The sequence below is a fragment of the Pleurodeles waltl genome, chromosome 2_1 (assembly GCF_031143425.1).
Source record: "Pleurodeles waltl isolate 20211129_DDA chromosome 2_1, aPleWal1.hap1.20221129, whole genome shotgun sequence".
Classification (NCBI taxonomy): Eukaryota; Metazoa; Chordata; class Amphibia; order Caudata; family Salamandridae; genus Pleurodeles; species Pleurodeles waltl.
In genome coordinates this window covers 381,920,518-381,934,395 of record NC_090438.1, presented here as the reverse complement: position 1 = coordinate 381,934,395, position 13,878 = coordinate 381,920,518, and the positions used below count along the sequence as shown (strand labels likewise).

At 51.5% G+C, this 13,878-nt stretch overlaps 1 protein-coding gene across 1 annotated transcript in view; it reads left to right on the top strand.

Moving 5' to 3' along the window:
- The window catches only part of SASH3 (SAM and SH3 domain containing 3), a 215,233-nt gene extending 202,000 nt beyond the window's left edge, over positions 1 to 13,233 (top strand). Inside the window, exon 8 of the mRNA XM_069212942.1 lies at positions 10,671 to 13,233. Coding sequence (XP_069069043.1) covers positions 10,671 to 10,861 — 191 coding nt within the window. The 3' untranslated portion in view covers positions 10,862 to 13,233. The remainder of the gene's footprint in view (positions 1 to 10,670) is intronic.
- Positions 13,234 to 13,878: the final 645 nt, after the last annotated feature.

Sequence of the window (13,878 nt, the reverse complement as noted above, 5' to 3'; positions counted from 1 at the left end):
AAACCCCTACGACCGAAGATCAGAGACGAAGGAGAGAGAGACACATCACAGAATAGAGAGCTACATCACACAGAGGCACACTACACCATCACACACACCACATAGAAGCACAAAGCACCACACACCAACACACTCATCACCATATACACCACCCCACACCTCATCCACACCACCCCATGGCACCCCAAAGGCACCCACGCTTTTCGGACCAAGAACTCCGGGTCATGGTGGAGGAAATCATAAGAGTTGAACCGCAGCTCTTCGGCTCACAGGTGCAGCACACCACTATAGCCAGGAAGGCGGAGCTATGGCAGCGGATCGTGGACAGGGTCAACGCGGTGGGACAGCATCCCAGAAATCGAGACAACATCCGCAAACGCTGGAACGACTTAAGGGGAAAGGTGCGCTCGATGGTCTCGCGACACAACATCGCAGTGCAGAAGACTGGCGGGGGACCCCCACCCACTCCACCCGAATTCACAGCATGGGAGCAAGAGGTACTAAACATCCTGCATCCTGATGGCCTCGCTGGAGTACACGGAGGAATGGACTCTGTTAAGTACAATCTCAACTACTTCACCCCCCCCAGCATGCTAACCCCCACCACCACCCTCACCCCCAACCCCCCATCACACATCCTCCCTGAGAATGTCTCTCCAGCACAACCCACCCAACACCAACCCCTGCATGCCCCCACAAACTATGGACACCCATCACCCAAGCATGACCACTGCACATACCCCCCCCCCCCCAAACACCCCCACAACACCTCCCCCAAGGGAATGGCAGCACTGGGGGACAAGGGCACCAATCAATGGCACGCAATAGCACACACAAAACAATAACCATACTCTCTTACCCCATGCAGGACCCGAACGCCAACACACCGGCCAGGAGGGTCCAGAAATGTCCATCCCCCCACCCCCGGAAGAGGCCCCCAGTGATGACAGCAGCTCTGTCGACCTGGAACCTGATGACCAGCCCGGACCATCGGGGACCTCTGGACAGTCGGTTCCCCACACACAGGCCACAGCAGACCCAACCCCCTCTGGGAACAACAGCACAGCTCCCACCCAGCGGGCCCATGCCTCTGTCTCTAGGACAGGTCAATCAGCGGTGTGTCTGCCACTACAGGGCACCCAGGCTAACCCACCACCCCAACAACAACAGGGACCTGGGGGCAGTGGTAGTGGGCACACCGTCCAGGGGACAGAGGCCGGGGGAAACAGGGCAACTCGGAGGGCTGCTGTGCGACAGGGGGGGGAGGAGAGGCCCAGGGAACCCACTCTCCAAGAGGCCCTCACCACCATCATGGCAGCCTACCACCACTCCCAAGAGACGATGGCGACGGTACTGGCCAGGTTCCAGGAGATCCAGGCACAGCAGGAGGAACGCTACATGGGGTTCACCAATCAACTCACCAACATCTCCACCGCTATGGGGAGGATAGTCCAGGCCCTCAACCGGATAGAAGACACGTTGCGGGACCATGTGGCACCACACAGGGCCCCTGTCACTAGTCAGGAACAGCCTACCACCTCCGCCGGCGCTAGTGGACAGGAGGCCCCACCACAACGACAGGCCACCAGAACCCCACCTCCTGCTGAAGAACAACCACCCCGCAAGAGGAGCCTGAGATCAAAAAAATCGACAGAGTAGGATGTCAAGACCCCCGCCAGCATGAGACACCCCCTGAAGTCATCCCACTGTCCCACATTGCCACCCTGTCCAACCTTGAACTGCCCCTGCTCCATCCTTCCACAGGCATATGGACAATGCACCTGTGAGACTGAGAAGTGGACTCTGCCATGGCCATTACTCCACCCCCACCCATCACCGTGTTTATATCATGTACCATTATCTAGCACAAAAAATAAATCACTCAATGCACTGAAATCAAACAGGAGTCAGGCTGTATTATTTACAAATGTATAACACATTACCGATCAATTATGTTCTGTTAACTTTGTGCTGAACACATACCGAGATCAATAAGCATTAGTCCATGGGCTAACCAAGCAGTAGTCACGGAGTGGGTCATACAGCACTGAAAAGGGAAGGGAAAATCAAACATCAGTTTAAAAGAACTGGGGGGTCATAGACAAAGTTGAGAAGCAGGAGGCTTGCTGGAAAAGTAAAATGGCGTGGTTGATTCTTACCTGTGTGCTACTGAAAATACTGTTGGATAACTCTGTCCGTGTTGTCTGTGTCGTCCTCTGAGTCTTCCTCCTCTTCACTCTCCGCAGGCTCCACAGCTGCTTCAACAACAACATCTGGACCATCCTCCTGCAGGAAAGGCACCTGACGTCGCAATGCCAGATTGTGAAGCATACAGCAGGCCACGATGATCTGGCACACCTTCTTTGGTGAGTACATCAGGGATCCCCCTGTCATATGCAGGCACCTAAATCTGGCCTTCAGGAGCCCAAAGGTCCTTTCTATGATTCTCCTAGTTCGCCCATGGGCCTCATTGTACCGTTCCTCAGCCCTGGTCCGGGGATTCCTCACTGGGGTCAATAGCCAAGGCAGGTTGGGGTAACCAGAGTCACCTATTAGCCACACACGTTGTCTCTGTAGCTGTTCCATCACATAAGGGATGCTGCTATTACGCATCACATACGCGTCATGCACTGACCCAGGGAACATGGCATTCACATGGGAGATGTACTGGTCAGCCAAACAGACCACCTGGACGTTCATAGAATGGTAACTTTTCCTGTTTCTGTACACCTGCTCATCGTCTTTTGGGGGGACTAAGGCTACATGGGTCCCATCAATGGCACCAATGATGTTGGGAATATGTCCAAGGGCATAAAAATCACCCTTCACAGTGGCCAAATCAACCTCCTCAGGGAATATAATGTAACTCCGCATGTGTTTCGTCAGGGCAGACAACACTCTAGACAAAACTTTGGAAAACATAGGATGAGACATTCCAGATGACATGGCCACTGTTGTCTGGAATGAGCCACTTGCAAGAAAATGGAGGACTGACAGAACCTGCACCAGAGGGGGAATTCCTGTGGGTTGGCGGATGGGGGACATCAGGGCTGGCTCCAGCTGGGCACACAGTTCATGGATAGTGGCACGGTCAAGTCGGTATCGTAGTATGATGTGGCGTTCTTCCATTGTCGACAGGTCCACCAGCGGTCGGTACACGCGAGGATTCATCCTTCTCCTCGCAAGTCCCAGCGGACGGTGCCTAGGAAGGACAACATGGAGCACAGAGTCAAGCCAATTACTGGTACGTTCACCACAGCTTGCATAGCACACGGTTGACTATGTTTTGAAAGGCGTGTATGTGTGGCAATGCAAGGCCTAGGCCTGTGTGTCGCAGTAGAAATTATGCCATGTGGGCCCTTGAAATGGCGGCTGCCTGACCTGTGAAGTGGGACAATGGGATGTGAGGTCAATGCGCTGGCGGAGCACACCGTGGCGGTAGGCGGTCGAAGACCGCTACACGGAGCCGCATTGGTTAACATTGAATGCTATGGGTTTCAGGAGCCAATGACGATGTGCGCCGGTGGTAGCGGTACGCACCGCCGCGGGCGTGACCGCCATTTTCTATCTGCCTAATCACTCGAGACCTGATCATCCACAGGAGAGGACCTATACTGCAAGTGCTGCTGTGACCTCGGTCTGGAAGTGACAATGGCTGCTGCGACTGGGGAAAGGGCCCCTGCCTTCACGTCTGAAGAGTTGGAGAAGCTCGTGGATGGGGTCCTCCCCCAGTATGCGTTACTCTACGGTCCTCCAGACCAACAGGTAAGTACACCGGGTGCACATGGAATGGGCGATGCCTGTGTGGAGTGGGGTGGATGTAAGTTGGTGGGGTGGGGGGCGAATGAGGAGTGCAACGCACGACAGATGAGAGCATGTGCCATATGGCAAGGTTGGGGAGGGGGGGCCAATCACATCTAACATGCAGTAAGTTGATGAATGTTTCCTTCCCACCCTGTACATGTCACATAGGTCAGCGCCCATCAGAAAGTCGAGATTTGGCGTGCCATCGCCAAGGAAGTCCGGGCCCTGGGGGTCCACGTCAGACGGGGCACCCACTGCCGCAAGAGGTGGGAGGACATCCGCCGCGGAACCAGGAAGACCGCCGAGTCACTGCTGGGGATGGCCTCCCAACCTAGGAGGGGTGCCAGTCGTACCCTGACCCCCCATGTCCCGGATCCTGGCGGTGGCCTACCCTGATTTGGATGCTTGAGAGCATCACAGCAGACACAAGGGGGTGAGTATCAGCACATTTGCTATCTTTCTGCGCAGTGGAGGCGTCTGGGTGGGGGAGGAGGGTTGTGGGTGACATTAGGCCAGGGCGCTTTCTGTAGTGTAGTCCTCTCCCTTAGGCATGGCCCTGTGCTCCCGGCCCCCACCTCTGTAGGGTGACAAGTACAGCTATTGATGGTCCAGCCTCACACATCTGCGCGTTTGTCCTCTCTTGACCTGTTGTCTTAGTCAGAAGTACTGAGTAGTGTACCCCGAATGCGCGGCTTAGTGCATGAGGCTCCTGTGTCTGTCCTCTCCGCCAACGGTGTTGACATTGCATGCACTCAACCTGGTCTTCTTTTTTCTCCCCCCCCTTCTTCTTCATCTTCTTGTGCATGTGTGCATTAGCATCATCAGGCGGAGGAGATTTGGCATCGGAGCACGAGGGAGCTGCAAGTCACAAGGCCCCGGTGGGCCCAGGAACAGACACCGAGGGCACCAGTGATCCGGAGGGCGAGGGGAGCACCACAACGGGGACCGGTGGTGAGAGCAGCGACACAGACACGTCCTCGGATGGGTGCTCCCTAGCGGTGGCGGAAACATCCGGGACCCCCGCCTCTACAGGTACAGCCGCCACCCAGCGCACCAGCCCCGCCCTCCCTGCAGCCCCTCAGCCTACGCTCCGTGCCCGCTCGCCCAGGAAGGCGGGCGTCTCCTTCGCCCCAGGCACCTCAGCCCCAGCCCCTGCCCCTGTCACCCCTGCTGCCCTCAGTGCGGAGCTCATTGACCTTGTGAGGACGCTCATTGTTGGGCAGACTACCCTTTTGAATGCCATCCAGGGGGTAGAAAGGGAGGTGCATCGGAGCAATGCCTACCTGGAGGGCATTCATTCGGGTCAGGCTGCCCATCAACGATCGTTCACTGCTCTGGCCTCAACACTGACGGCAGCCATTGTCCCTGTTTCCAGCCTCCCTCTTCTGACTGCCTCCAGCCTGTCTCTGTCTCCTGTTCCTCAGCCTATCCCATCCACACCATCTGACCAGCCTGCACACACCTCAACACCCAAGGGCAGCTCATCCAGACACAAGCACCACAGATCCCACAAACACTCACCCAAGCAACACCCAGATGCAGACATTCCAACAGTCACTGCCACCCCTGTGTCCCCCTCCTCCTCGTCTCCCTCCTCCCTCCCTGTGACGCCTACACTCACACCTGCATGCACACCAACATCAGCCAGTGCTTCCATCACCACCACACCCTCCTGTACAGTCCGCACGCGTGCAGTCACCACCCCCACTGCCATTTACACGTCCCCTGTGTCCTCTCCCACTGTGTCTGTCACCCCCTCTTCCAAGACACACAAACGCAGGCAGCCACCCACCCAACAGCCATCCACCTCACGACAGCCTACAGCACCAGCACCTTCACCCAATGACAGCACACCTGACTCTCCTACAACCACATCCTCTTCCTCCACTCCCATCACCACTTCTCCTACCCTTTACCTTGGCCCTAAAGAAGTTTTCCTGGCTAATCTTAACCTCTTTCCCTCCGATGACCTACCCCCTCCATCTGCAAAGAGTCCCAAGAGCACCACAGCCACCACCAGCCCAGCTTCGGGTGTCACTGTTCTGGAGTCCACCCTTTGCCAGCAGTGACACCTCCATCAGCAGCAAGGACACATCCAGCCCCCCCCCCCCGGCAAGAGGACCAGGAAACACAAGGGCTGCCGTGCGAGGACTGACACGGCTGCCCCCAAGGAGCAAACTTCGCCCACTTCACCAGCCACATCATCTAGGGGAGGCAAGGGCCCGAGAGCCCCATCTAAGGAGCGTAAGGGCAGCAGGGCGGAGAAGTCAGGCAGCAGGAGCGTGGAGCAGGTGGGCCCCACATGCCACATCCCAGCTGGAAAGGAGGACACCAAAGGGCCCAGGACTCCGTCCCCGAAGGGTCCAGAAGCATCACGGTCGGAGGGCGACTGAGCAGGGAGTCCAGGCCAGGTCTGGCTCCCTTGACCTACTGGATGTGCACCGCTGAACAGGGCCCGCCGTGGAGAAGAGCACCGCTGAACAGGGCCCGCCGTGGAGAAGAGCACCGCTGAACAGGGCCCCGCCGTGCAGAAGAGCACAGCTGAACAGGGCCCGCCGTGCAGAAGAGCACTGCTGAACAGGGCCCCGCCGTGGAGAAGAGCACCGCTGAACAGGGCCCGCCGTGCAGAAGAGCACCGCTGAACAGGGCCCGCCGTGCAGAAGAGCACCGCTGAACAGGGCCCGACATGGAGAAGAGCACCGCTGAACAGGGCCCGCCGTGCAGAAGAGCACCGCTGAACAGGGCCCGTCGTGCAGAAGAGCACCGCTGAACAGGGCCCGCCGTGCAGAAGAGCACCGCTGAACAGGGCCCCGCCGTGCAGAAGAGCACCGCTGAACAGGGCCCGCCGTGCAGAAGAGCACCGCTGAACAGGGCCCGCCATGCAGAAGAGCACCGCTGAACAGGGCCCCGCCGTGGAGAAGAGCACCGCTGAACAGGGCCCGCCGTGCAGAAGAGCACCGCTGAACAGGGCCCGCCGTGGAGAAGAGCACCGCTGAACAGGGCCCGCCGTGCAGAAGAGCACCGCTGAACAGGGCCCGCCGTGCAGAAGAGCACCGCTGAACAGGGCCCCGCCGTGCAGAAGAGCACCGCTGAACAGGGCCCCGCCGTGGAGAAGAGCACCGCTGAACAGGGCCCCGCCGTGCAGAAGAGCACTGCTCCGCTGGGCCCCGCCGTCTCAAGCACCGCTCCGCTGAGCCCTTCCTGTTAGGCACCGCTCCGCTGGGCCCCGCCGTCTCATGCACCGCTCCGCTGGGCCCCGCCGTCTCAAGCACCGCTCCGCTGGGCCCTTCCTGTCAGGCACCGCTCCGCTGGGCCCCGCCGTCTCAAGCACCGCTCCGCTGGGCCCTTCCTGTCAGGCACTGCTCCGCTGGGCCCTTCCTGTCAGGCACCGCTCCGCTGGGCCCTTCCTGTCAGGCACCGCTCCGCTGGGCCCCGCCGTCTCAAGCACCGCTCCACTGGGCCCCGCCGTCTCAAGCACCTCTCCGCTGGGCCCTTCCTCTCAAGCACCGCTCCGCTGGGCCCCGCCGTCTCAAGCACCGCTCCGCTGGGCCCTTCCTCTCAACCACCGCTCCGCTGGGCCCTTCCTGTCAAGCACTGTTTATGGTTCACTGTGCCCACCATGCCTCCTCCTTGAGCAGTGGACACTGTCATCCACCAGATGGACTGTGGCTTTGCACTCCCCAGGATGGTGAAGTGGGCAACCTACCCACTGTAGAGACTTGAGAGACTGTGGCTTTGCACTCCCCAGGATGGTGAAGTGGGCAACCCACCCACTGTGGAGACTTGAGAGACTGTGGCTTTGCACTCCCCAGGATGGTGAAGTGGGCAACCCACCCACTGTGGAGACTTGAGAGACTGTGGCTTTGCACTCCCCAGGATGGTGAAGTGGGCAACCCACCCACTGTGGAGACTTGAGAGACTGTGGCTTTGCACTTCCCAGGATGGTGAAGTGGGCAACCCACCCACTGTAGAGACTTGAGAGACTGTGGCTTTGCACTCCCCAGGATGGGGAAGTGGGCAACCCACCCACTGTAGAGACTTGAGAGACTGTGGCTTTGCACTCCCCAGGATACATCAATGGGCATGGTGGCCCCTTCGTGGATCTGGCGTCGTGGACTCATGTGGCTGTGGTGCCTCCCCCTTCCCTTCCCCCTGAGGTGCCTGTAATTTTTTCATCAGATGCCCCTGCAGTGTTCTCTCCAAAGGACTCAGGTCTCCTGTGTGGGCTTTGCCCTTGTGTCGCTACACTGTAGCCCACGGACTGTTCCATTTAACTTTCATGTACAGGACTAATTGCCTTGGCTCTCCATGCCAGTGTATATAGTATCATTTTGTTATGGATATTTTGCGTAGTTGACCGCTCCATATCAGAGTCTATTTTTTATATAAATTTTTCGTCCCAATTTATTTCTGTCTTTGCATTCTTAAGGGGGGTTTGGGTGGTGTCACTGTGCATTGTTGCTCTGCATTAGTGTGTACATAGTTTGGGGGGGGGGCGCATATGTGTGTGCCGTAAGCTTCCCTCCTCCCCCCTCCCGTGTGTCGTAGGTGCAGGACTCACCGTTGTCGTCTGCGCCGGAGTTCGTACTCGTGGTAGATGAGAAGGTAGACGAGAGCAGGTAGGATGTTTAATTCGGGTTCCATGCTGTCCTCCTTCCTCGTGGAGTGTGTTTTGGTGCGCGTTTTCCCGTTCGTAGTCTGTTTCCGCCGTGTTTTTATCGGCGGGGCTCCCGCCCCGGAAAAGGTGGCGGATTGGTGAGTTGTGATAGTGTGGGCGGTACATTGTCTGCCGCCTGCCTGTTGGCGGTGACCGCCACGCTGTTTGTCTGCACCGCCGCGGCGGTCGGAGTGTTAATGTGGCGGGCTGTGTTGGCGGTTCCCGCCAGGGTCAGAATTCCATTTTTTCGACCGCCGGCCTGTTGGCGGGTTGGCCGCCGCTTTATCACCGACCGCCAGGGTTGGAATCACCCCATTTGTGTCATAAAGTGAGTTCCTTAAATGATTCATTAAACCAAGTGGTGCTTAGACTTCACAATAATGCTTGCATCATTATTGGCACATGTAACAAGAATGTTTGCAAGGTAGTCCTTAAAAGACCCTGGTCAGATCTTGGGAAGCTGGATATGGAATTTTTATCTTTTGTAATATAGCCAGAAGACAGTATGCATTATATGTCTGTATGATCCACAAGTGATTTATTCCAAAGTGCATTGAAATTCATTCAGTTGAAGCACATATATACTACAAAAACATTTTAAAGTACATGAAGTGATACACAGTTCTAGTACACATCGATTAGGGTGTCAGCATGCAGTTCAAGTGTTTATTTTGCACCCTGAGGTAGTTCATGAGAGGAGAAAAAGAATGCAGGCCACAAGACTTTTTATCAGCCGGTGTCTTTTCGAATGAGGATCAATCTGGATCTTTGGCGTAGTTCTCAATGTGAATTTGATTAAAGAAAAATGTTGACATGTTTCGGAGGGTCATTTGGTCTTTCTTCTATAATCATTGGTAAACTGACTTCAGTGTCATTCGTCAAGAGCCAAGCCTGCCACAAAGGTACTGGTGAAAAATGTTCCATGCTGGACAGCTGTCAGGCTGCCCAATTGATGTCCACCCATGCCTTCACCAGACACTACTGTCTCGACAATCAAGTCTGCAAGGACAGCCTTTTCTCCTGCTTGGTTCTACAAGAATTCCTTGTGTAAGTCCACTCCATAGGGGGTACTGCTTATATATTCAAAAGGTGAAGACTCTGCAGATAAGAGTATTTACAAGGAAGAGCATTAAAGATACATAACTGGTTATTCTGATGGATACTTCTAACTGCAGATTCCTCACCACCTTCCCTCTTCCTCGTTCTGTGGAGTGAATTTCATGATTCCAAAAGGTTCTAAGTTAGGTTTCACATACTGCCATACTACCATGTAACGATCTGTTATGATTGAGTAATCTGAGGGTGTGGTAGAGTTTCAAAAGAAGACTGACATGGGATGGGAATAATATATTCTGCTCTGTGCTGTCACATCCAGAGGCTATGTGAAGCCTAAATAGAGTCTAAAAGCACTACATACCTGTGTGCAGGACCAATTTCTGAAAACATTCTAGATCCAGACTGGCGCCTAGGTACATTCAAAAGCTGAGTAATCTGCAGTTAGAGGAATTCATCAGACAGAAATACCCCTTTCTTAAAACTGACAGAGAGGGTCCAAATTCAGCCTTTGGTCTCGTCGACAGTCGAGGTGGGAGTAAAGAGCTGTACAACCCACCAGAACACCATTTTATATTTAGTTCCTTGAGCTAACAAAGTTCAATTCAAGTTAGAAACAGGTGCTCACATCTGGTAGGTATTTATTTTGCATTGTATTGCAAAATTCATACAGTTCTTCATACATTGCCAAAGTACAATCCCAGGTAGATAGTGCGTTATGCCATAAGGAAAATGTGATTGGAAGAGCCACAAACATCAGGAAAAAGCCTTTGAATTAGGCCCAACTGTGACAAATATCTCTGTTGGGGAGATGCCCTGTGATGAAGTAGGCTATCTAGTGCAGCTGAGGGCATTACATCCTTTTAAATGCTTGCAAGGCATTTATCCTGACCCACTTATTCTGATCCAATTATGGACCTAGTGTGGTCATAGTATTTCCCCATAACCTATCCTTATGTTTTCCATCTATTTGTTTTTCTTTCATTTCTTGGTTGTGTGCATGCATACCTGGATGCTTCAGTAAATACATAGCAACTTCTTGTAATCCAAATAGGCTTGTGGATATAATTGGAATATTGATAACTCAATTGTAGTATGTCATTTAATACATACAGCGCACTGATCAATTAGTCCGTTTTGCTATTGTGTCTTGCAGCTGGGAGTGAAACTGAAGACGGAAGAAACGGCTCCGAGACCCTCCCCCTGACCTCAGACTACAAGGACGATGTTCCTCGAGATTCTGGTTGCTATGAAGGCTCTGACAACATGGAGAACAGCAGGGAAGATCCAGAGATGAGCAGTGTGGAGGAAAAACTTCTCAGCTTGTCTCTTGAAGCATCCAACTGAATGAGTATCTCAAGATCAGAGCTTACTGTGGAATGCAAAAGTGTGCCTTACAGCGATCTGCAAACAAATTTCTGTCAGAGAAGAGAACTGAGGGAACAGAGAATTTGGATGGTCCTTTTATACTCTCTGCTGAATGCCGCTAGGAGTGCAGATCTCACATGTGGGATAAAGAAGCGGCCTAGATGTCTTGCACAACAAAAGTCAACTTTAATGTAGCATGAATCGCTTGGGGACAGTTGGATTCATAGCGTTTGTCGAGCTATGATCAGTGTGTACTTTACTGAGATTCGAGCCTCAAAGTTAGCTTCGGCATAAAAGTTTCCTTTCCAGAAGCTTGTCCTGTAATTAAGCATGTAAAAAACTAACTGTGCTTTCTTGTAGAATTGTTTTTAAAGAAGCACCTTTCTTTTATCTTACGAATGAGTAAATTTATATTGTGCAACAAGCTTGTCAGATAGTAGTTCAAGGTATTTGCATACTGTGAAGACAGTGCCATGCTAAAAAAGCCATGCTAGTCCCTAGTAATAACAGCGTGAATGGAACCTCCATTAGGTAAGTCAGAGAACAGTTTCATGTATGAGTATTCGTTCCCATCCTCTGTCCCTTCCGTGCAGCACAACATGAAGCTGCGTTTAGATGATATGTTCACATACAAAATGCCTGTGAGGAGCTCTAGAAAGCAACTCCACATCGAGCAAGTTTGAAAATGAAATATTAATGCACACTATTTCCACTTACTGAATGAAGGCCAGGTCATTGTTTCAAGGGACCCAATAGTGTATTTAAAATTCCAACATTGAGAGGACAGTCATGAATGGTGGAGGATGCTATAATGCAAAAGTGATATTGGCAATCTATAGACCTGCCACAGTATTCCTTAAGCTTGCTTGCCCAAAGACAACCCCTGGAAGCAAATACTTAGATAATTGGACTCAAAATTGGGCTGGAGTCCTGTTGGATATTTGCTTCAGCTGACAATTAGACATTTCAATATAGTTTGTGTCAGTCACCTGGCTTCTGCTAGCTGAAATGATTAAAGCTTACTCTAATAAGACATCCTCCTATGACAGAAGTGTCTTCTGGATATGTGTTTGGATTGTTTGCATGCACTGAAGGTGTACAAGCCATTCTGGGTTAGCATAACATCTACAAATGTAATTTAGAAAAGCCGTATCACAAGGGACAGAAACTGTGCAAAGGGGACAGACAGGTGTCCACGAAATTAAACCACTTTATGTACTGCAGATTGTTTGAAAACATACCTATCCCCCTGTTTTTGAGCCACTGCTTAAGCTGGTGGTTAGAAAGTGCGTAATATTATTTAGTTTAGGATTTCTCCATCTTTTAGATACTACAGGAGCTTGCTACAGGATGTGCAAGGTAGACAGGTTCTGTCCCTAAGCTGGTAGCTAGAAGGTGCTTAAAGCTTTTTGGTTTAGGAATATTCTATGCATTAGAGATTGTAGTATCTTGGTACATCATCACCACAAGGTAGACAAGCTTTTTGGGATGTGTATAAAGGGATGAGAATCTATTTCACACCTTTCTTGCCTCTGAAAAGTCCTGAGAGTCCTACGACAATCCATGGTTAATAAAGGGAGAGCACCTTGAAGGTGACGAAATAGGAAAATTGTGGTTAATGAAATTAAATAATGTGGGTTCTTATCTAGTTCAGAACAAATGCACTGAGAAGTGAACAGTTAAGTTGAGAGAACTTCATTGCACTAATGCTTCCGAGTATTGAATTATGCATATCTCTGCATGGCATCATGATGCTTTTGGGCACAATTGCACTGAAAATTGTATCTTGTTTTTTGGATATAAAACAGTTTGAGTTTTATTGTAAATGTGTGAATTGCCTGTGTAAGCAGATATAAACAAGAATAAAAAACAGTGCAGAAAAATTAAGTGAAACAACACCAGGCAGCATGTTACAAAGTAGTTTTAACATTCACAGTCTGCTTGGAGGTACAATACAAACTCCTACCAGAGAAGGTGGTTTAGCATAAAGACATGACTGTTTAACTCAAATTCAGGCCATTCCCAGTGGTGGCGCCCCAATGTGGGATGTAATATTTTAGGGTTCTAGACCTCAATAAAGATATATTTAGCTCTACCTTTCTCTAGATTCCTTACACTTACCTTCCACACGCTCTTTGACTCACTTTGCAACACATCGCACATATTTGTTCCCACCACAGCCATAGTCAAGATATGTCTGTAACATCTTAGCAACAAAATGCACATTCTTATTGATAAGTGATCTTATACGAGCTAGTGAATGTAATGATGAAGTATAGGCAAGTGAACAACAGGGAAGCATGCAAGGGCTACAATTTCAGAATAAATACTCCAACATACTACCTAACTAATTATGTGTTGCATTCAAATTTCTGCCCCTGTAGGTTTTACTGTATACCTCCCTAAAATCCGTACTCATTTAATTACATGTTACCATATTTTTGTCACTTAATACATGTTCTGTGATAAAAGGGTGAGAAAGATCTATGCACAACTACTTGGTATACAGCAGATGTGATGGGAGTCATTCAGCATATGAGTAAAACTATTTGCACCATGTAGGAATAGAGTGCTATATTTTGTTGTAGTCAGTTTGCTACTTAATCTGTACCAATATAACTTTGCGCATAAGCATATACACCCATATGTTATGTTGCAAAGCTAGATGTACTAAGACAGCCCGATAGGGCTTAGAGTCATAAACTACTGCCTACTGCCCCAATGCCCGCATCCACTGCAGGGGATTCTGAATTTTTCCAGACATATAACTTTTTCCTGGAAGGGTATGCTTACAGTACAAATCCAGAACTAGGCAGCACACTCACCTCTTCACCATGGGGCGAGGCTGTGCGTTGTGGAAAGCAATCCTGTTTTAGCACCAGCACAGGGGATCTCATTAGCAGGCTAAACTTAGCGGCATATTTTCAAGGAAGTGGTGCATCAGCTATGATGTGCCACTTTTTTTGCGCCCCTTAACGTCACCATGGTAGCATCGT